Here is a 22342-nt window from a genome sequence, read left to right as displayed (position 1 = left end):
GCATCGCTGGTCAGCGACAGGATGGTGCAAAAATTCCATTCACATGGGCGTTGGCAAGGTGATTGACAGGAAGAGGCAGTTTGTGGGTTGCAACTGACCGTTTACTTGGAGTATTCGGAAAAATGCAGACGTGCCCAAGCGTTTTTAGGGAGGGTGTCTGACGTCACCCCCGGCCCCGTTCAGTCTGATGTGACCGGACAGGGCTGCGCAGAGACTGGACAGAATGGATTTAAGCAGCTCAGCGTACACATAGAACGGAAAAACGTGGGATGGCTCCTCCCACTTGGCGCTAATCCAATGCTACAATGTAAAATGTACTTCAGTTTTCATTATGGATATGAAATACCAGTGATAGATAAAAGTAAACAAATGTTTAATACTGTACAATTTTTTTTAAAAAGAGGACAGAGAATGACCCCAAATGGGAAACAAATCCTACCAGGATGACAATAGGAGCCGCAGGTGTGATATGCAAGGCATTCCCGGGAAAAATACCCTGCATGTGGCTCCTGCAGGTGTGTTTCCCACTCGTCCTTTCCCCAGTCCAAATGTCCTGAAAGTCCAGAAGGCACTGGAAGGCAAAAGCTGATGCGTTTCGAGACGTCAAGGTCCCTTTTTCAAGGTTGTATGCCTCCAGTGCTGTGTGTGTGTCATTATATTGTCCATAAAGGAGTCACATGTCCCAAAAAACGGGACTTCCTGTCTGCCGTCAACCGGAAGTGACTTTTTTTTCCTTCTTCTTGCATTCCACCTGCCGACCGGAAGTGAGATGCGTTCCATTGACCGGAAGTTGGCTATAAATGACTCCCGCTGATTGATGTAAGGGGACCTTTTTTCTCAGAATGGGTAAATTGGTTCCAGATGGAAAATTTAGTTCTTTAAATGATGGAACTTCTTCCAGGATGTATTTTACTTCCAACGTTATACCATAAAAAATAGAAAGATAAACAATTTATTTAGTAAAATAAAGTAATTTTAAAATTAAAAATAAAATAAAAACAAACTTTTAATAAAACTTAATGAAAAGAATTTAGCAGTCTCTCATATTGGGCAATGGAAAGAAATTTGAGGATGTGGATATTTATAAGAACCACTTAATTTCAAAGTCCTGGTTGAGACCCATGCGTGCGAGTGTTTGTAGATTAAAAATTGTTTTAATTTCTTCTTTGGCATGATTATTATCAAGATTTCGGTTCTTCCAGGTAGCTTTGATATGCATGAGACCAATGAAATTTGATATAGAATTGGTAGAGCATTGGTGTTCTACTCTGAAATGTTCTGAAAGATGATGAGTTGTTAAACCTTTGCGGATATTACGAAGATGTTCGCTTATATGGGTTTTTAATGATCTAGATGTCCTGCCTATATAGCTTTTGCCACATTTACATGTGATCATGTATACAACATTGGTGATGTTACATGTAATAAAGTCACGAATTTTCATAGTGGTTCCATTGACAGTTACTTCTGTATACTTTGAATTCTCAGATTTAATATTTCTACACCCTAGGCAAATTCCACAGCGGTGGAAGCCTGATGTCCTCATGGGGTTCGAATTTTTGAAAGGTAGGGCACTTTGTAGTAGATGATTTCTTAGATTCGGAGCTTTGCGATATATGGATTTCGGTCTGGGAGGAATGATGTCCTTCAGTATCGGATCACCTAATAAGATATGCCAATTTTTTCTTATGATTTGTTCAAAGCGTTTATGGTCAGAATCAAAGCCCGAAAGGAATGCCCACTGTGTGTCCTTTGAAGCTGTAGAAGAGACTTTAGCATGTTTAGCATATTGCCCCATATGAGACACTGCTAAATTATTTTCATTAAGTTTTATTAGCTTGAATTAATTTTATTTTTAAATTTTAAAATTATTTTTCTTTATTTTACTAAATAAATTGTTTATCTTTCTATTTTTTATGGTATAATGTTGGAAGTAATACCTCCTGGAAGAAGTTCCATCATTTAAAGAACTAAATTTGTCCATCTGGAACCAATTTACCCATTCTGAGACAAGAAAAGTTCCCCTTACATCAGCGGGAGCCATTTATAGCTAACTTCCGGTCAATGGAACGCAAAAAAAAAAAAAAAGGTCACTTCCGGTTGACGGCGAACAGGAAGTTCCGTTTTTTGGGACATGTGACTCCTTTTTGGACAATATAACGACACACAGCACTGGAGGCATACAGCCTTGAAAAAGGGACCTTGACGTCCCGAAACGCGTCGGCCTTTGCCTTCCAGGACATTCGGACTGGGGAAAGGATCAGTGGGAAACACACCTGAAAAAGCCACATGCAGGGTATTTTTCCCGGGAATGCCTTGCATATCACACCTGCGGCTCCTATTGTCATCCTGGTAGGATTTATTTCCCATTTGGGGTCAGTCTCTGTCCTGTTTTTTAAATTTGTACAGTATTAAACATTTGTTTACTTTTATCTATCACACTGGTATTTCATATCCATAGTGAAAACTGAAGTACATTTTACATTGTAGCATTGGACTAGCGCCAAGTGGGAGGAGCCAGCCCACGTTTTTCAGTTCATTCAACTTGGAGTCTTTTAGGGGAATCCTAGACTTCCCCCAGGCTTGCTAAGAGTCCTCACAGACCAATCATCCACCTCTATTTTCTATATTTGTTCAGCGTACACATAGCATTGCACACTTTCACAGTGAATTTACATTTTCCCTGGAGGCAGCGACTATCTGAACGCAGGACAGCAGCTCAGCGATCAAGTCTGAATGACCCCCTTTGTTAGAAGAATGTTGTCAAAATAAAGCCATACCATCATTTATTTTGCAGTTACAGCCAGTGGAATCATCAGAACTTTGGAAAAACTTCTTGGCAAACCTTAAAGGCTGAATTGAAGAATTGTGAACTGGAAAGGTTGACAGTATAAGGAATGAGAGAATCCAACGATGCTGAGCAACAAAAAAAATAAATAAATTTGGAAATATAGATGTTCTAGATTTATTGAAGAAAATCTCTTGTCTATTATATGTAGAATTGATTGTATTTACTCAATACAAAAATGTTTGTTTACATAATTTGATGAAGTAGTCTACAAACCGAGAACTGTTTGAAAACCCCCTTGTTGCTTTATCTGCTATAAACAAACAAAAAATATATAAAATCACGTGTTCCTCTGTGTCACAGGAAAAAATTCACTACTTCTGACAGTCTGTACACTGTTCTGTAATGCTTTCAATTCCACTGAAGAGGATGAGATTTCACAAAGATCTTTTCTTCTTGGTACAGAGTGGAATTCTATTTTGTACCCGTGGTTGATGATGTTGTGTAACCATTGAACTTGAATCTTGAGCATCCATATTTCCACATACCTTAAAATTCTGCCACTCACATAATTCTATATGAATGTTGGTCTAAACAAGAGTAATTTTGAGGTCTTTCGTCATTCATTAAAGATAAGGCTGTTTAAATGTAAACACACCAAACGTTGAAATATTGTTCCCCTGTTTAATAACTTCATGCTTCTCCGAAGAGCTTGTGAGAAGAAAATTAAGAAAACTTCATAGTATCTATCCGGTTGCAAATAATGAGGATTCAGCTACAATGACTTTTTGAATCATGTAGTACACCTTTTCAATCATGGTGTAACAGGTCTCTCCTATGTACTACTGCTAGAGGGAGACTTATGAATGAGAAATACATTTGATCCAGTCACTTTTCAAAGAAAACTCAGTTTAACAAGATTTAATGCCATTTATTAAGCATTTGCTTGTGTATCTTCAAGAATCTAAACCTATACTCTAAATGCCCTAGAGAATGAGATCATAACCTCACCAGACTTATGTAGTGCTCATAAAAAAAAGATGATATTTAAAGCAATTCTTCATTTGACATCTGCCAACTATTCCTAATCTTTATTAATGAGATCTCTAATAGACCACTATACTTTAAAGCCAAAAGGCTTATTGGTATGTCAAAAGACAAACATTTAATGATCTAAAGAAACAAAAAGTATATATAACCACACTTGACACATTTCAGTATGTAGGCTACATTTTTGTTTTAAGAGAAAACAAGATTCGACTGCGCTAATCCCTAGGTGATTCATCTGAGCAACTTCAATCTGTCTAGTGGAGTCCTCTCCTTTTCTTTTTACAAATGTAGGTATCTATAGAGGTGCAGAGAGCGCTAAGCTGGATAAAAATTATTATAGTATATATTGCTATCCTTGAAAGAAAGGCTTGCCCAGTATTTAAAATATAGCTTTTATTATGGAAAATACAGGATACATATAAAAAAAAAAATTCCTGTGGCTGCTTTCTTACTTGGCTTAGCAAGATATTCATAATACAATGTAGCAATAGTTATATTCCTGCTGGAAAATTGAATTAATCTCAAACTTATATCTGCCAGCGTGTACCCAGTTTATCAGCCATTCTATTGAAAGACCGATATATCGCTGTCCCATTGGCCAGTGTGTACCAACAATATGTCTTTGAATGCCGTCAATTCACATACATCTTGCGTCAGCCCTGACCAATGACCAATGTATCTACAGAAATACTGGTGCATCGTTGTGTGTACACATGTGGTCAGCCAACCCGCCGCTGCAGAGGCCGCCAGTGACTGACGGCTCAACCAGGCAGCTGCATGTAGATGCCTACCCAGTTTGTGATGTCAGTCACGTCGGATCGGGCAAGTGTGTATGTACCACACACTGCCTGATCCGCCTAGAGCTATAGCTATCAGTGTGTACCCAGCACAAGTCTAAAACATGATACAAATAATGTTTACTGGCATATCAATAGTAATCCTACAGTAAATATAGGATAATCCTGTAAATAAATGTATAGTACTATAATATGTATAGTATATAATAAATGTAATACTATAAATAAATGTATAGTAATCCTGAATGGTACCTTTACCTCAATAATTGTATTAGTGTCAATCTTAAAGAGAGTGCATAATTACATGTACAACGAAAACAAATTTATAATTAAAAGTATATATGAAAATATATATGTATATATACACAGTTTTAATAGCTAGGATGGAGGAGAGGATACATGCGTATGCATGGCAATTAGTAATGGCCTGTAATCTGTGCAAATAGGATTACTAATATTAAAGTATCCTTTTTATGTGTATCCTTTATTTTCCATAATAAAAGCTAAATTGTAAATACTGAACAAACCTTCCTTACAAGGGCAGCAATATAGAACTAGAATAATTGTTATCCATCTAAGCACTCTCCGCACCATTATAGATTCCTATATTTTTGTTTTGGCTGGGACAACTGACCACATAGTTTGGACAGTAATATAAACAGGTACTGATTCAAGGACAGGCTTCTAGCCCAGTGGCTCCCAAACTTTCTTGAATCGCAGCGCCCTAGAGTATCAGCATATTTTTTTCACGACACCCCCTAGGTTGTGTTTTTTTATTGAGAAATGTGGGGGAAAAATTGAAATGAGGTAAATTGTGCCTACCTGTCATCCGTAGGGTCAATTATGTGGTGACGTACAGTTATGCTTCTGATTGTTCTCATGTTTTATGATTGCGAGCCACTAGGACTGTTTTTTTGCCTGTAATATGACCATAACCAATTTGATTTTGTCCTGGACCATCAACCTGAGGCACCTGTGCAAGAGTCTCGTGGTACCCCAGGGTGCCTTAGCACACAGCTTGGGAACCAGAGTTCTAGCCTTATCACCCCCCCAAAAAAAAAAAAAAAATAAGAATTTACTTACCGATAATTCTATTTCTCGGAGTCCGTAGTGGATGCTGGGGTTCCTGAAAGGACCATGGGGGGATAGCGGCTCCGCAGGAGACAGGGCACAAAAAGTAAAGCTTTAGGATCAGGTGGTGTGCACTGGCTCCTCCCCCTATGACCCTCCTCCAAGCCTCAGTTAGGATACTGTGCCTGGACGAGCGTAAACAATAAGGAAGGATTTTGAATCCCGGGTAAGACTCATACCAGCCACACCAATCACACTGTACAACCTGTGATCTGAACCCAGTTAACAGTATGATAACAGCGGAGCCTCTGAAAAGATGGCTCACAACAATAATAACCAGATTTTTGTAACTATGTACAAGTATTGCAGATAATCCGCACTTGGGATGGGCGCCCAGCATCCACTACGGACTCCGAGAAATAGAATTATCGGTAAGTAAATTCTTATTTTCTCTATCGTCCTAGTGGATGCTGGGGTTCCTGAAAGGACCATGGGGATTATACCAAAGCTCCCAAACGGGCGGGAGAGTGCGGATGACTCTGCAGCACCGAATGAGAGAACTCCAGGTCCTCCTTAGCCAGGGTATCAAATTTGTAGAATTTAGCAAACGTGTTTGCCCCTGACCAAGTAGCTGCTCGGCAAAGTTGTAAAGCCGAGACCCCTCGGGCAGCCGCCCAAGATGAGCCCACCTTCCTTGTGGAATGGGCATCTACAGATTTTGGCTGTGGCAGGCCTGCCACAGAATGTGCAAGCTGAATTGTACTGCAAATCCAACGAGCAATAGTCTGCTTAGAAGCAGGAGCACCCAGCTTTTTGGGTGCCTACAATATAAACAGCAAGTCAGACTTTCTGACTCCAGCCGTCCTGGAATTATATATATATATATATATATATTTTCAGGGCCCTGACAACGTCTAGCAACTTGGAGTCCTCCAAGTCCCTAGTAGCCGCAGGCACCACAATAGGTTGTTTCAGGTGAAACGCTGACACCACCTTAGGAAGAAACTGGGGACGAGTCCGCAGTTCTGCCCTGTCCGAATGGAAAATCAAATATGGGCTTTTGTAAGACAAAACCGCCAATTTTGACAATCGCCTGGCCGAGGCCAGGGCCAACAGCATGGTCACTTTCCATGTGAGATATTTCAAATCCACAGATTTGAGTGGTTCAAACCAATATGATTTGAGGAATCCCAACACTACGTTGAGATCCCACGGTGCCACTGGAGGCACACAAGGGCTGTATATGCAATACTCCCTTGACAACGTCTGGACTTCAGGAACTGAAGCCAATTCTTTCTGGAAGAAAATCTATAGGGCCGAAACTTGAACCTTAATGGACCCCAATTTGAGGCTCATAGACACTCCTGTTTGCAGGAAGTGCAGAAATCGACCTAGTTGAAATTTTTTTTTTTTTTTTCGTGGGGCCCTCCTGGCCTCACCCACGCAACATATTTTTACCACATGTGGTGATAACGTTGTGCGGTCACCTCCTTCCTGGCTTTGACCAGGGTAGGTATGACCTCTTCCGGAATGCCTTTTCCCTTAGGATCCGGCGTTCAAACCGCCATGCCGTCAAACGCAGTCGCGGTAAGTCTTGGAACAGACAAGGTCCCTGCTGGAGCAGGTCCTTTCTTAAAGGCCGATGCCACGGTTCCTCTTGGAACAGACATGGTACTTGCTGAAAGCAAATCCCTTCTTAGCTCCCGAGGCCATTAGTCCTCTGTGAGCATCTCTTGAAGTTCCGGTTACCAAGTCCCTCTTGGCCAATCCGGAGCCACGAGTATAGTTCTTACTCCTCTATGTCTTATAATTCTCAATACCTTGGTTATGAGAAGCAGAGAAGGGAACACATACACCGACTGTTACACCCACGGTGTTACCAGGACGTCCACAGCTATCGCTTGAAGGTCTCGTGACCTGGCGCAATACCTGTCCCATTTTTTATTTTTTTTTCGGGCGGGACGCCATCATGTCCACCTTTGGTCTTTCCCAACGGTTCACAATCATGCGGAAAACTTCCCGATGAAGTTCCCACTCTCCCGGGTGGAGGTCGTGCCTGCTGAGGAAGTCTGCTTCCCAGTTGTCCACTCCCGGAATGAACACTGCTGACAGTGCTATCACATGATTTTCCGCCTAGCGAAAAATCCTTGCAGTTTTGTCACTGCCCTCCTGCTTCTTGTGCCGCCCTTTCTGTTTACGTGGGCGACTGCCGTGATGTTATCCCACTGGATCAATACCGGCTGACCTTGAAGCAGAGGTCTTGCTAAGCTTAGAGCATTATAAATTTGTTCTTAGCTCCAGTATATTTATGTGGAGAGAATTCTCCAGACTTGATCACACTCCTTGTGTGACTGCTCCCCAGCCTCTCAGGCTGGCCTCCGTGGTCACGAGCATCCAATCCTGAATGCCGAATCTGCGGCCCTCTAGAAGATGAGCACTCTGTAATCACCACAGGAGAGACACCCTTGTCCTTGGATATAGGGTTATCCGCTGATGCATCTGAAGATGCGATCCGGACCATTTGTCCAGCAGATCCCACTGAAGAGTTCTTGCGTGAAATCTGCCGAATGGAAGCGCTTCGTAATACGCCACCATTTTTACCAGGACTCTTGTGCAATGATGCACTGACACTTTTCCTGGTTTTAGGAGGATCCCGATTAGCTCGGATAACTCCCTGGCTTTCTCCTCTGGGAGAAACACCTTTTCCTGGACTGTGTCCAGAATCATCCCTAGGACCAGCAGACGTGTCGTCGGAACAACTGCGGTTTTGGAATATTTAGAATCCACCCGTGCTGTCGTAGAACTACTTGAGATAGTGCTACTCCGACCTCCAACTGTTCTCTGGACCTTGTTCTTATCAGGAGGTCGTCCATTTTCTTTGAAGACGAATCCTCCTTTCGGTCATTATCTTGGTAAGGACCCGGGGTGCCTTGGACAATCCAACGGCATCGTCTTGAAACTGATAGTGACAGTTCTGTACCACGAACCTGAGGTACCCTTGGTGAGAAAAGGCAAATTTTGGGACATGGAGGTAAGCATCCCTGATGTCCCGGGACACCATATAGTCCCCTTGTTCTTTGCTATCACTGCTCTGAGTGACTCCATCTGGATTTGAACCCTTGTAAGTGTTCAAATTTTTCAGATTTAGAATAGGTCTCACCTAGCCTTCAGTACCACCATATAGTGTGGGTAATACCCCTTTCCTTGTTGTCGGAGGGGTAAATTTATTATCACCTGCTGGGAATACAGCTTGTGAATTGTTTTCAATACTGCCTCCCTGTCGGAGGGAGACATTGGTACAGCAGACTACAGGAACCTGCGAGGCGGGAAACCTCTCGACATTCCAATCTATACCCCTTGGATACTACTTGTAGGATCCAGGGGTCCTGTACGGTCCCAGCGTCATGCTGAGAACTTGGTAGAAGCGGTGGAGGGCTTCTGTTCCTGGGAATGGGCTGCCTGCTGCAGTCTTCTTCCCTTTCCTCTATCCCTGGGCAGATATGACTCTTATAGGGACGAAAGGACTGAGGCTGAAAAGACGGTGTCTTTTTCTGCAGAGATGTGACTTAGGGTAAAAAACGGTGGATTTTCCAGCAGTTGCCCTGGCCACCAGGTCCCATGGACCGACCCCAAATAACTCCTCCCCTTTATACGGCAATACATCTTTGTGCCGTTTGGAATCTGCATCACCTGACCACTGTCGTGTCCATAAACATCTTCTTGCAGATATGGACATCGCATTTACTCTTGATGCCAGAGTGCAAATATCCCTCTGCGCATCTCGCATATATAGAAATGCATCCTTTAAATGCTCTATAGTCAATAAAATACTGTCCCTGTCAAAGGTATCAATATTTTTAGTCAGGGAATCCGACCAAGCCACCTCAGCTCTGCACATCCAGGCTGAGGCGATCGCTGGTCGCAGTATAACACCAGCATGTGTGTGTATACTTTTTAGGATATTTTTCAGCCTCCTATCAGCTGGCTCCTTAAGTACGGCCCTATCCGTAGATGGTACCGCCACTTGTTCTGATAAGCGTGTGAGCGCCTTATCCACCCTGAGGGGTGTTTCCCACCGCGCCTTAACTTCTGGCGGGAAAGGGTATACCGCCAATAATTTTCTATCGGGGGAAACCCACGCATCATCACACACTTCATTTAATTTATCTGATTCAGGAAAAACTACAGGTAGTTTTTTCACCTCACACATAATACCCTTTTTTGTGGTACTTGGAGTATCAGAAATATGTAACACCTCCTTCATTGCCCTTAACGTGTGGCCCTAAAAGAAAATACGTTTGTTTCTTCACCGTCGACACTGAAATCAGTGTCCGTGTCTGGGTCTGTGTCGACCGACTGAGGTAAATGGGCATTTTACAGCCCCTGACGGTGTTTGAGACGCCTGGACAGATACTAATTTGTTCGCCGGCCCTCTCATGTCGTCAACCGGCTTGCAGCGTGTTGACATTGTCACGTAATTTCCATAAATAAGCCATCCATTCCGGTGTCAACTCCCTAGAGAGTGACATCACCATTACAGGCAATTTGCTCCGCCTCCTCACCAACATCGTCCTCATACATGTCGACACACACGTGCCGACATATAGCACACACACACAGGGAATGCTCTGATAGAGGACAGGACCCCACTAGCCCCTTGGGGAGACAGAGGGAGAGTTTGCCAGCACACACCAAAGCGCTATATTTTACAGGGATAGCCTTATAATAAGTGCTCCCTTATAGCTGCTTTTATAAAATCACAATTTCGCCAAATTTTGCCCCCCCTCTCTTGATTTAACCCTGTTTCTGTAGTGCAGTGCAGGGGAGAGCCTGGGAGCCTTCCTGACCAGCGGAACTGTGTGAGGAAATGGCGCTGTGTGCTGAGGAGATAGGCCCCGCCCCCTTTTCGGCGGGCTCGTCTCCCGCTTAAAAATGGATTCTGGCAGGGGTTAAATATCTCCATATAGCCCCGGAGGCTATATGTGAGGTATTTTTTGCCAAAAAAAAAGGATTTTCATTGCTGCCCAGGGCGCCCCCCCCCAGCGCCCTGCACCCTCAGTGACTGCCGTGTGAAGTGTGCTGAGAGCAATGGCGCACAGCTGCAGTGCTGTGCGCTACCTTAAGAAGACTGAGGAGTCTTCTGCCGCCGATTCTGGACCTTCTTCTCTTTTCAGCATCTGCAAGGGGGCCGGCGGCGAGGCTCCGGTGACCATCCAGGCTGTACCTGTGATCGTCCCTCTGGAGCTAATGTCCAGTAGCCAAAGAAGCCAATCCATCCTGCACGCAGGTGAGTTCACTTCTTCTCCCCTAAGTCCCTCGATGCAGTGATCCTGTTGCCAGCAGGACTCACTGTAAAATAAAAAACCTAAGCTAAACTTTTCTAAGCAGCTCTTTAGGAGAGCCACCTAGATTGCACCCTTCTCGGCCGGGCACAAAAACCTAACTGAGGCTTGGAGGAGGGTCATAGGGGGAGGAGCCAGTGCACACCACCTGATCCTAAAGCTTTACTTTTTGTGCCCTGTCTCCTGCGGAGCCGCTATCCCCCCATGGTCCTTTCAGGAACCCCAGCATCCACTAGGACGATAGAGAAAAACAAGTAGTTTAAAGGATTAATAATTAGATTAACTATAATATATGCATGGAAACAGTGAGTTAAATTGTATCACCTTGTGCACTAAGGGTAGAGACTTACAGAGAAATCTAAATATCTTAGCTGCAGAATGAAGACACTTGATAGACAAGGTAGATGGGCGTGGGAAGGCTTCCCTGACATGCTTTCTAGGAGACAGTAACACACTACAGGCTTGTAGCTGTATGGAGTAAAACAAGATGAGAGGAAGTGTCAATCTCTGAGAACCAAAAGCTATCTATCTATACTAGGCTAACAAGAATGTGACATGCTGAGAACTTAAGTGTACATTTGGACAGCGAGAAAAAATACAGATAGGAAATCGTGAAAAAAATTATATTTTAAATGGTGAAATTGCATATTTTAAAAGAGCAATTATCCACTTATTGTTCTATTAAGACAGTTTTAATAAAATATTCTATTTAAAAGAAAAGTTAAAACCAAACACTGTGTATTCAGCCTAGTCCTTTCAGGTTATAAATCAGTGCGCAGGAAAGGAGAGCAATGAGTGGAGCAGAGCAGCTGGTATCAGGCTGTCCTCACTCTTCCTGACACATACCAGCTGTCTGCTCCAAGCAGCAAACTGAATTCCTCTAGTTTATCTGCCTGACCCAAGTAATTGTGACTCTGGGCTCAGAAACACACAAATCTATTCTGGGAGCTTCCTGTGGTCACTGCCTTCAGGAATCTAGATGTATTCTGAAATATTCAGCAAAATACCAGAAGAAGTGTAAATGCAGCCAGAATTGCAGTATAGCCAACTGGCAGACATGGCCTCCACTGGTTCCCAAACCAGACAGTAAAGTTTACTGCACGTCTGAAACATTTCATTAAATGCTTTCTAGCATTCACACATGAGTGTGCAAAGCTTACTTTCATTTCTGGACCGGTTAGGAGCTTTCATATAGCTAGCCGGGAGCATGATTTTCAAATTATTTAAATAAAATTAAATGTATCTGAAATGACAGCGGAAGTGCAAGCTGGGGTAAGATCTGCCACCAGACTTCACTATTACCCTGATTTGTATAACCCAAGATTTAATAAGTGCACGTTTATCATTCTAACAGGCCCTACACACTACGTGATAACACTGAAAGATATGAATGATCGCAATCATTAATGAACGAGATATCGTTCATATCTTTCAGTGTGTAGGCACCAACGATTAACAATGCGCGGCCTCGCGCTCGTTCATCGTTGGTGCCGGGTCACTTATACATGCTACACCCCCCCCACCCCACTGCCGGGTCGCCCGTATCAGTCGTTGGGCACCTCAGCGGCCAATTGGCAGGTGTGTAGGGCCCATTACATTGACTATGGCTGTAAATGTACAATTAGTACTTCCAGTATCAAATTCCTATTCCCTAAAGATTGTAAGCAGGGCCTTCTTACCTTATGGGATATAAAATACACAAAAAGAAACCAACAGCGCTTGAGTTTTGGGATATGAATATAAAATAAACTGCGGTTTAGATTAAAAAATAGTTTACATTTATTAAAAAAATAAGAATTTACTCACCGGTAATTCTATTTCTCGTAGTCCGTAGTGGATGCTGGGAACTCCGTAAGGACCATGGGGAATAGACGGGCTCCGCAGGAGACTGGGCACTCTAAAAGAAAGATTAGGTACTATCTGGTGTGCACTGGCTCCTCCCTCTATGCCCCTCCTCCAGACCTCAGTTAGGGAAACTGTGCCCGGAAGAGCTGACACAACAAGGAAAGGATTTGGAATCCAGGGTAAGACTCATACCAGCCACACCAATCACACTGTACAACTTGTGATAACCATACCCAGTTAACAGTATGAACAACAACTGAGCCTCACTCAACGGATGGCTCATAACAATAACCCTTTAGTGAAGCAATAACTATATACATGTATTGCAGAGAGTCCGCACTTGGGACGGGCGCCAAGCATGCACTACGGACTACGAGAAATAGAATTACCGGTGAGTAAATTCTTATTTTCTCTGACGTCCTAGTGGATGCTGGGAACTCCGTAAGGACCATGGGGATTATACCAAAGCTCCCAAACGGGCGGGAGAGTGCGGATGACTCTGCAGCACCGAATGAGCAAACTCAAGGTCCTCCTCAGCCAGGGTATCAAACTTGTAGAATTTAGCAAATGTGTTTGAACCCGACCAAGTAGCAGCTCGGCAAAGCTGTAAAGCCGAGACCCCTCGGGCAGCCGCCCAAGAAGAGCCCACCTTCCTTGTAGAATGGGCTTTTACTGATTTAGGATGCGGCAGTCCAGCCGCAGAATGTGCCAGCTGAATCGTGCAACAGATCCAGCGAGCAATAGTTTGCTTTGAAGCAGGAGCACCCAGCTTGTTGGGTGCATCCAGGATAAATAGCGAGTCAGTTTTCCTGACTCCAGCCGTCCTGGAAACATACATTTTCAAAGCCCGGACTACGTCCAGCAACTTGGAATCCTCCAAGTCCCGAGTAGCCGCAGACACCACAATAGGTTGGTTCAGATGAAACGCTGATACCACCTTTGGGAGAAATTGGGGACGAGTCCCCAATTCCGCCCTGTTCATATGGAAGATCAGATATGGGCTTTTACACGACAAAGCCGCCAATTCTGACACACGCCTAGCCGAAGCTAAGGCCAACAGCATGACCACCTTCCACATGAGATACTTTAGTTCCACGGTCTTAAGTGGCTCAAACCAGTGTGATTTCAGGAAATCCAACACAACGTTAAGATCCCAAGGTGCCACTGGAGGCACAAAAGGGGGCTGAATATGCAGCACTCCCTTAACAAACGTCTGAACTTCAGTCACTGAAGCCAGTTCTTTTTGAAAGAAAATAGATAGGGCCAAAATCTGGACCTTTATGGACCCCAATTTTAGGCCCATAGACACCCCTGACTGTAGGAAGTGCAGAAATCGACCCAGCTGGAATTCCTCTGTTGGGGCCTTCCTGGCCTCACACCAAGCGACATATTTCCGCCATATGCGGTGATAATGCTTTACTGTCACATCCTTCCTAGCTTTTATCAGCGTAGGAATCACTTCATCTGGAATGCCCTTTTCCGTTAGGATCCGGCGTTCAACCGCCATGCCGTCAAACGCAGCCGCGTTAAGTCTTGGAACAGACAGGGCCCCTGTTGTAACAGGTCCTGTCTGAGAGGCAGAGGCCATGGGTCCTCTGAGATCATTTCATGTAGTTCTGGGTACCAAGTTCTTCTTGGCCAATCCGGAACGATGAGTATAGTTCTTACTCCTCTCTTTCTTACTATCCTCAGTACCTTGGGTATGAGAGGAAGAGGAGGGAACACATAAACCGACTGGTACACCCACGGTGTCACTAGTGCGTCCACAGCTATCGCCTGAGGGTCCCTTGACCTGGTGCAATATTTTTTTTAGCTTTTTGTTGAGGCGGGACGCCATCATGTCCACCCGTGGCAGTACCCAGCGATTTACAATCTGTGTGAAGACTTCTTGATGAAGTCCCCACTCTCCCGGGTGGAGGTCGTGCCTGCTGAGGAAGTCTGCTTCCCAGTTGTCCACTCCAGGAATGAACACTGCTGACAGTGCTAGCACGTGATTCTCCGCCCATCGAAGAATCCTTGTGGCTTCTGCCATTGCCATCCTGCTTTTCGTGCCACCCTGGCGGTTTACATGGGTGACCGCCGTGATGTTGTCTGACTGAATCAGAACTGGGTGGTTTTGAAGCAGGGGCTGTGCTTGACTCAGGGCGTTGTAAAGGGCCCTTAGTTCCAGTATATTTATGTGTAGTGAAGTCTCCAGACTTGACCACTGTCCTTGGTAGTTTCTTTCCTGATTGACTGCCCCCCATCCTCGGAGGCTTGCATCCGTGGTCACCAGGACCCAGTCCTGTATGCCGAACCTGCGGCCCTTGAGAAGATGAGCACCCTGCAGCCACCACTACAGAGACACCCTGGCCCTTGGGGACAGGGTGATCAACCGATGCATCTGAAGATGCGATCCAGACCATTTGTCCAACAGATCCCACTGAAAGATCCTTGCATGGAACCTGCCGAAGGGAATTGCTTCGTAAGAAGCCACCATCTTTCCCAGGACTCGCGTGCAGTGATGCACCGACACCTGTTTTGGTTTCAGGAGGTCCCTGACCAGAGATGACAATTCCTGGGCCTTCTCCACCGGGAGAAACACCTTCTTCTGTTCTGTGTCCAGAATCATGCCCAGGAAAAGCAGACGCGTCGCAGGAATCAGCTGCGACTTTGGGATATTCAGAATCCAGCTGTGCTGTTGCAACACTTCCCGAGAGAGCGCTACGCTGACCAACAACTGCTCTCTGGACCTCGCCTTTATGAGGAGATCGTCCAAGTACGGGATAATTATATCTCCCTTCTTTCGAAGGAGTATCATCATTTCGGCCATTATCTTGGTAAATATTCTCGGTGCCGTGGAGAGACCAAACGGCAACGTCTGGAATTGGTAATGACAGTCTTGTACCACAAACCTGAGGTATTCCTGGTGAGGTGGGTAAATGGGGACATGCAAGTAAGCATCCTTGATATCCAGCGACACCATAAAATCCCCCTCTTCCAGGCTTGCAATAACCGCCCTGAGCGATTCCATTTTGAACTTGAACTTCTTTATATAAGTGTTCAAGGATTTTAAATTCAGGATGGGTCTCACCCATCGTTCTTCTTCTGTCTTCTGGCTCTGCAAGGGGGACGGCGGCGCGGCTCCGGGAACGGACGATCCAGGTCAGGCCCTGTGTTCGAACCCTCTGGAGCTAATGGTGTCCAGTAGCCTAAGAAGCACAAGCTAGCTGCAAGCAGGTAGGTTTGCTTCTCTCCCCTCAGTCCCACATAGCAGTGAGTCTGTTGCCAGCAGATCTCACTGAAAATAAAAAACCTAACAAATACTTTCTTTTCTAGCAAGCTCAGGAGAGCCCACTAGGAGCACCCAGCTCTGGCCGGGCACAGATTCTAACTGAGGTCTGGAGGAGGGGCATAGAGGGAGGAGCCAGTGCACACCAGATAGTACCTAATCTTTCTTTTAGAGTGCCCAGTCTCCTGCGGAGCCCGTCTATTCCCCATGATCCTTACGGAGTTCCCAGCATCCACTAGGACGTCAGAGAAATAACATGTTTCACTTGTAAAAGGACACAGATACATGATATAATAATGGTAAATTCTGATGTTTAGAGAGACCGATCTCAGCATAAGCAAGGCTTACCAGGTTAAAGCCCATTATTCAGTCCGATGAAGGCCCTACCCTGAGCTCACACCTGAATAAGGTGGAGGGAGGTTACAATAACATCTCTTCTGGATTGGCTGTGCCCCACTGATTTTGTTTGTTTTTGTAAACATTGTATTTAAAAGTATATTAAATTATGTTTTAACATTGTAAATAAATATTTGGTATTTTCTAATATTTAGCCCTACTTTATTTGGGTTATTCTTTCTGGTGGAGAGGGCATCTCCACAGGATTGCCTTACTACCCAGTATGGGATCGGACTGGCAATATAACAAGAACAGCACATTTATAAGAAAGCAATAACTGTTCTCCAGAAAATGTATTATCACTATGAATTCTCAAGTGTGATCTTTCAGATATGAATTCATGTCATTCTACCACTTATAAGCGCACTATGGAAGTGTGTGTGTGTGCATGTGTGTGAGTGAGTATGTATATATATATATATATATATATATATATATGAACTTGGTTTGGTAGGCACTCTGTTAAATCCACATCTGCCCGGGTGCCTTCCACAGAGGTGATGAATAACAAGCAAAATGTTCCTATTAGAGGTGGTGAAATATCAGTCCAATCCCCCAATCATAAGAACAGGCGGCACTCCTGGGTCTTGGTGAAAATAAATTCAAGTGTATTGACAAAATCAATAAGAAAGATGGCACATTACGCCAACGTTTCAGCGCCGCAGCCACAGCACACAGCCTTGAAAAAAGCGCCCTGCGCGGCGCTGAAACGTTGGCGTAATGTGCCATCTTTCTTATTGATTTTGTCAATACACTTGAATTTATTTTCACCAAGACCCAGGAGTGCCGCCTGTTCTTATGATTGGGGGATTGGACTGATATTTCACCACCTCTAATAGGAACATTTTGCTTGTTATATATATATATATATATATATATAATGGTTGGCACTCCAGACAAGAAAAGCGAAAGCACACACGGACACGTGTAGTTGTGGCTGACGTTTCAGGGACCGCGGTCTCCCTTTTTATCGTCGACCACAACTACACGTGTCCTAGTGTCCTTTCGCTTTTCTTGTCTGGAGTGCCAACCATTACGTTCTTTCTACATTACACCTGCCAGGAGTTGGTAGGGCACCTGTCACATTGTCATACTAGTTTGTGAGAGTGTCGGACCTTTTACCAAATCTCTCTCATTATATTATCTTCCTCTCCCGCGGCACCACATCTGCCACTTCCCTTCGCCAAAATCTACACTAGCTCCCATTCCCCTACAGAATCCTCTTCAAACTCCTCCCCCTCACATACAAGGCCATCTCTAATTCCACTGCTCCCTACATCTCCAACCTCCTCGCCCTTCATACTCCCTCCCGCCCCCGACGGTCAACCAATGACCGTCGCCTCTCCACCGCCCTGGTCACTGCTTCCCATGCTCGTGTTCAAGACTTTGCCCGTGCTGCACCCCTTCAGTGGAATGCACTCCCCCGCTCCATTAGACTCTCCCCGACCTTGCAAAGCTTCAAACGGGCACTAAAAACCCACATATTCATCAAAGCATACCCTCCCGATGCATAACCCAGTCCGGAAGCCGCGCCTCCACCCCCCTGCCTCATGCCGTGAACATCTCAGCTTTGCTTACATACTGCCATCAGGCTAACTCCCGCTTGCCTGCACCTCTTCTCATCTGTCTGTTACCCCACCCCACTAGATTGTTAGCTCTTCAGAGCAGGGCCCTCTTTCCTCTCGTTATCTAAGCCCTCGTCTCGACACATTTCACTCGCAGCTCTCCACTACTCAAAGACCATCTTTACCCTGCTAGTAAAGGCTCATCTCCCTCTATGGCCACCAGCCTCTAGTAGTATGATGATCACTCCCTCAATACTTACATCTTAGCTGTTTTATGTCTTGAGAATGGGTGGCACTCTATGTTACAGTACCTGTACTCTATTTCTGTTAATTATTTACTGTAATGCTATGTTTTGTCTCCCTGTACTGTCCTTTGTACGGCGCTGCGAAACACATGTGGCGCCTTATAAATAAAATGTAATAATAATAATTTTATATATATATATTTATATATATATATATATATATATATATGTGATCATATACACGCTAGCGTGCTGAAGACTTTGGCCAAAGCTTATAGGTTTACTTGTCATGCTGTATCTTACGGACTATCAACTTTAATTGCTCCCTAAAATCATTATCAAGATTAGATGACCGAGACTTTAGGACTTTACGTCAAATGTACTATAAAGATGTGTCCCTATACATTATTGCTGCGGGAGGTAACTTACTGTGGCGCTGCCACAGGGCATGACCTCCCATAGAGTCCAGCCACCATTGAAAAGTGCATGGAAGCGAAAGCGTGCCCACTACCTTAGTCGACAACTTTTCTATAAACTAGGGGCAGCGGGAGCTTACCCTCTCTGGACACCTTCCACCGGATTCCCATGTTGGCAAGGGTAGTGGGAGCATAGTTCACCGCTACTTCCTTGGCTACTGTGCTTTGTACTTCTCGGGTTAGTGGTCCAGTGATAGACTAAACCAGCGCTTGTAGCTTCCCATGATAAAATATATGTGGACAAACAAGCAGAACCCTGTCCACCACCAGATAACTGAACCTAAGGAAGACAGGTAAGCATGGTACAAGATACTCAAATGTATCCAACATTTGTTTTATTATTTTTTTACACTGGAAATCTGCAATCTCAAGACACAATGTACTGTACATGAATTAATTTGAGGAGTCTTCTGTATCCCAGATCATTTACAGAGCACTAATAACTCAATGAATGTGTGTCCTACAACAAGTATGTGACTAAATGACATCAAAGCACAAGGGCAGTTTAAGGGCTTTAGAGAATATACCTATTAAACAGAAAAATAGGCAACAGATAAGAAAATATTTTTTACAACTTGATATATCCATTCAAAAGATCATCATAAATAACATCACTCAATAACGCAATACACAAAACATGAGTGTACATCTGAGATGGCTAAAAGGTATATAGACATCTGGTATTCAAGAAGTAAGAAAAGCAAATGTCTTCCTCTCAAGTTGCATAATAAAAGAAAAGCACGCAACTGAAACAGTAAATGTTTACTCAGTCAAGTTGTTTTTTTCTGCCTACACCTACGTTAAAAGAGTTACAACAATAACCAGGGATTACAAGCATTCCAACACATTATCTAGCAACTGCAGAATCGCGTTCAGAAGCATTCTTCATTTTATAAGCCATCAGTCAGCTAGAAATATCTGCACTGAATAGTAGGTTTCTAAGAAAACCAACTCAAACATATGATTCATTTCTGCTGTATAGAAGAGTTTATTCATAGCTGCACTCTATATATGGTGCAAATCTACTTTCATGGTAAGGCGAGACAGTTCCAGTTGGGAGACACTGCAGGTGTTGCTGAAAGCAACAAGACTAGATACTGTTTGGATAAAGCCCATGCATCATTTAAGGCATTAACTCTGCAAAAACACCTGCAGTCCCACAACCCTCCAGGGTTACAAAGCATGGAGTTTGTAAACTGGTGCAGATGGAGGTTGTCAACACAGTTTATTGGACAAGCTGTATTATGAACCTTCACCTGCAGTAACTAGAGGATTATCCAAGTGTCACACACTATTTCCTCAGTAGTTTTATCTCAGGTATGGTAACCTAGTTAGTATACATGCTAGTTGTATTATCGGCGCAAAAACATTTCTGTCAAGTCATTTTTCTTTTCATCACCATACCTTTTGTTTATCTTGTTCTAAGCAGAATTTTTAAGAAACTCAGGGGGGGTATTCAATTGTTTGCTAATAGACAGGAGTTTACAAAGGTTACCATCAAAATTGTGAATGCTTTTGCTCATTTGTGGGTTCACTAGCTTAAGGTTCTTCTTTTCAGCTATATTCTCTTCCTCCACCTTCACATCTCCCATCCTTGAGTTTCGCACTCTCTCGTCATCACTTTGCTCTCCCTCCACGTGTGTCTTTTGGTGAGAGACGCCACACCCCGTACTCCTCACCCTGTGATTGGACCACATGCATCCCTGGCACATCATCAGGCTGGCAATGGAGATCCATTCCAGGCTCCCGGAAAGTGGAGCTGGTCGATTGGCACACTACTGCAAGCCTCACTTCCCTCACTTTTTTCTTTTCTGATGTATAAGGAAGTTTGAAGCGGACAAAATCGCCTCCCTCCTGGACGTCGCACATTAGTCGAGTCTGGTTGCATCCATTCACGAAGGAAATGGTGCAGTTCTCTTTGGATGACCTTGGTGAATACATTAATCACCAGGCAGTGGAAGTTAAGGACAGGAGGAGGTGGGGCGGTCACAGCCTCAATGACTAACATGGGCAAAGTTGAGCTAAGATGGTGGTGGGTAAGGAGTGAGCGTAGTGCCAGAGAGGTGTGTTGCTGTTAAGGAGAGTGGGAAAGTAGCATTTCTTATGCAGGTACAGCAGCAGCCGCTCACCGAATATAGGCATGCAGCATTACATTTTAATTAGCAGAGTATGCTTGTGCAACTTATTCACATAGCAACGTGAATAAGACATTTTTAGCAAAAAAAAGAAGACTCCCATCATTAGCAGAGCTGCCCGAGAACCGCTGGCTCACTCATGCCAGGCATCGCTCGGTGCATGGTGTATTGAGGCTAGATTTATGAGGACACATCTGTATATGCTGCAGCCGGAATTAGGTCACTACACAAACATGAGTATCGAATTTTGATCATGGTCCAATTTATCATATATTCCCTCCCATTATACTTACCTCTGTTCCAGTCCTCTTCTGTCCCATCACTACGATGCACGCATGTTACACTTAATGTGTGGCAAGCACAATGGGAGCTAGAGGGTCTGCTGTGCAAATCCAGTGTTGCGTGCACATGCCACAGCAGTCATTAGGTCATCAAGCAAACGTGATGACCTCATGTTTATCAGGGCCCAATCTTATAAAAGGCTAAACGTGCCCCTCTCCTCTATTGGGGTAATTAAAGTGTTTTGCGCGCTGCAGCCTGAGAGGAACCAATGAAAAAAAAAAAATTTTTTAATTGCATGCAGCTTTTTTATTCTAGGTTAGTGTAAAAGCTGGACAATGCCGTAAAAGGTGTTTGCTAAGGACAGTGGGGGTCATTCCGAGTTGTTCACTCGTTATTTTTTTGTCGCAACGGAGCGAATAGTCGCTAATGCGCATGCGCAATGTCCGCAGTGCGACTGCGCCAAGTAAATTTGCTATGCAGTTAGGAATTTTACTCACGGCATTACAAGGTTTTTTTCTTCGTTCTGGTGATCGTAATGTGATTGACAGGAAGTGGGTGTTTCTGGGCGGAAACAGGCCGTTTTATGGGTGTGTGCGAAAAAACGCTACAGTTTCTGGGAAAAACGCGGGAGTGGCTGGAGAAACGGAGGAGTGTCTGGGCGAACGCTGGGTGTGTTTGTGATGTCAAACCAGGAACGAAACTGACTGAACTGATCGCAGATGCCGAGTAAGTCTGGAGCTACTCAGAAACTGCTAAGAAGTGTCTATTCGCAATTCTGCTAATCTTTCGTTCGCAATTTTGATAAGCTAAGATTCACTCCCAGTAGGCGGCGGCTTAGCGTGTGCAAAGCTGCTAAAAGCAGCTTGCGAGCGAACAACTCGGAATGACCACCAGTATGCATTTATTCTTCCTCCTGTGATTGAGCAATATTTAAATAGAACATAATATGTAAATTTGCACAATATCCATTACGATATGTTAGCTACACTCATTTTATAAAGATTGCTGATAGAAGAGGTGGCTCACTGGGTGAAAAGTGAATACAAAGTAATAGGGGGCATGCTGTATTCATGATTCAT

The 22342-nt window shown here is 44.1% G+C and overlaps 1 protein-coding gene across 1 annotated transcript in view; it reads right to left on the bottom strand.

Moving 5' to 3' along the window:
* UCHL3 (ubiquitin C-terminal hydrolase L3) overlaps positions 1–22342 on the bottom strand; it is a gene marked incomplete at its 5' end in the record, with an annotated part of 156971 nt that overhangs the window by 51001 nt on the left and 83628 nt on the right. Inside the window, one exon of the mRNA XM_063952949.1 lies at positions 11399–11516. Within this exon, the coding sequence (XP_063809019.1) occupies positions 11399–11516 (118 nt within the window). The remainder of the gene's footprint in view (positions 1–11398; positions 11517–22342) is intronic.

Source organism: Pseudophryne corroboree, chromosome 2 (assembly GCF_028390025.1).
Source record: "Pseudophryne corroboree isolate aPseCor3 chromosome 2, aPseCor3.hap2, whole genome shotgun sequence".
Classification (NCBI taxonomy): domain Eukaryota; kingdom Metazoa; phylum Chordata; class Amphibia; order Anura; family Myobatrachidae; genus Pseudophryne; species Pseudophryne corroboree.
Note: the sequence above shows the minus strand (reverse complement) of the source record. Positions and strands in the feature narration are given on the sequence as shown.